This window comes from Buceros rhinoceros, unplaced genomic scaffold (assembly GCF_000710305.1).
Source record: "Buceros rhinoceros silvestris isolate BGI_N320 unplaced genomic scaffold, ASM71030v1 scaffold6950, whole genome shotgun sequence".
NCBI classification, from domain to species: Eukaryota; Metazoa; Chordata; class Aves; order Bucerotiformes; family Bucerotidae; genus Buceros; species Buceros rhinoceros.
In genome coordinates, this window is record NW_010391207.1 from 4584 (window position 1) to 5344 (window position 761).

General features: G+C 59.4%; 1 protein-coding gene across 1 annotated transcript in view; it reads left to right on the top strand.

Annotated features, from left to right (window-relative positions):
* Nucleotides 1–332: 332 nt before the first annotated feature.
* LOC104497351 (G protein-activated inward rectifier potassium channel 1) overlaps nucleotides 333–761 on the top strand; it is a 37364-nt gene continuing 36935 nt past the window's right edge. Inside the window, exon 1 of the mRNA XM_010140593.1 lies at nucleotides 333–556. Coding sequence (XP_010138895.1) covers nucleotides 499–556 — 58 coding nt within the window. The 5' untranslated portion in view covers nucleotides 333–498. The remainder of the gene's footprint in view (nucleotides 557–761) is intronic.

The following is a 761-nucleotide window of genomic DNA, read 5'->3' on the forward strand; positions in this document are numbered from 1 at the left end:
CTGCGCCCAGGGCTCCCCGCAGCCTCCTCTGCTCCAGGCTGAACCCCCCCAGCTCTCTCCCCTCTCCTCCCAGCAGAGGTTCCACCCTCGGGTCACTGCTGGGGCCTCTTCTGGCCCCGCTCCAGCAGCTCCGTGTCTTTCTTGTGATAATGAAATAATTCATTCCTGTGCTGGGTTTCCACCCGTTTAATGGCCCTGGGGCTGGACTGGGGTTTGCCCTGTGTGACGGGTGGTGCAGAGCGCTGGCAGGGATGCGGGATGCTGTCAGGGTGCCTCAGTGATGACTGCCCCAGTGCTGATCTCTCTCTCTTTCTGTTTCTCCCCTTGCTGCCTGTCCAGTCCCGCCAGACCCCGGAGGGCGAGTTCTTGCCTCTCGATCAGTTGGAGCTGGACGTGGGCTTCAGCACGGGGGCTGACCAGCTTTTCCTCGTGTCCCCGCTCACCATCTGCCATGTCATAGATGCCAAGAGCCCCTTCTATGACCTGTCCCAGCGCAGCATGCAGACAGAGCAGTTTGAGATCGTTGTCATCCTGGAGGGCATCGTGGAAACGACGGGTGAGTAGAGACAGCAAACGCTCCGTGAGCCTGTGTTCGAAAACCCGGCTGCTTCAGATCACCCTGTGGTCCAGCACCACGGTCACATCTCGCAAACGCTTCGAGACGGCCCGAGTCGTGTTTTCCTGCCAAGTGAAAACGTTTGAGGGATTTTTGGCGATGAGTCTGTTACCAAGGTGATGCGAGGAGGAGGAGAAGCCTCCGT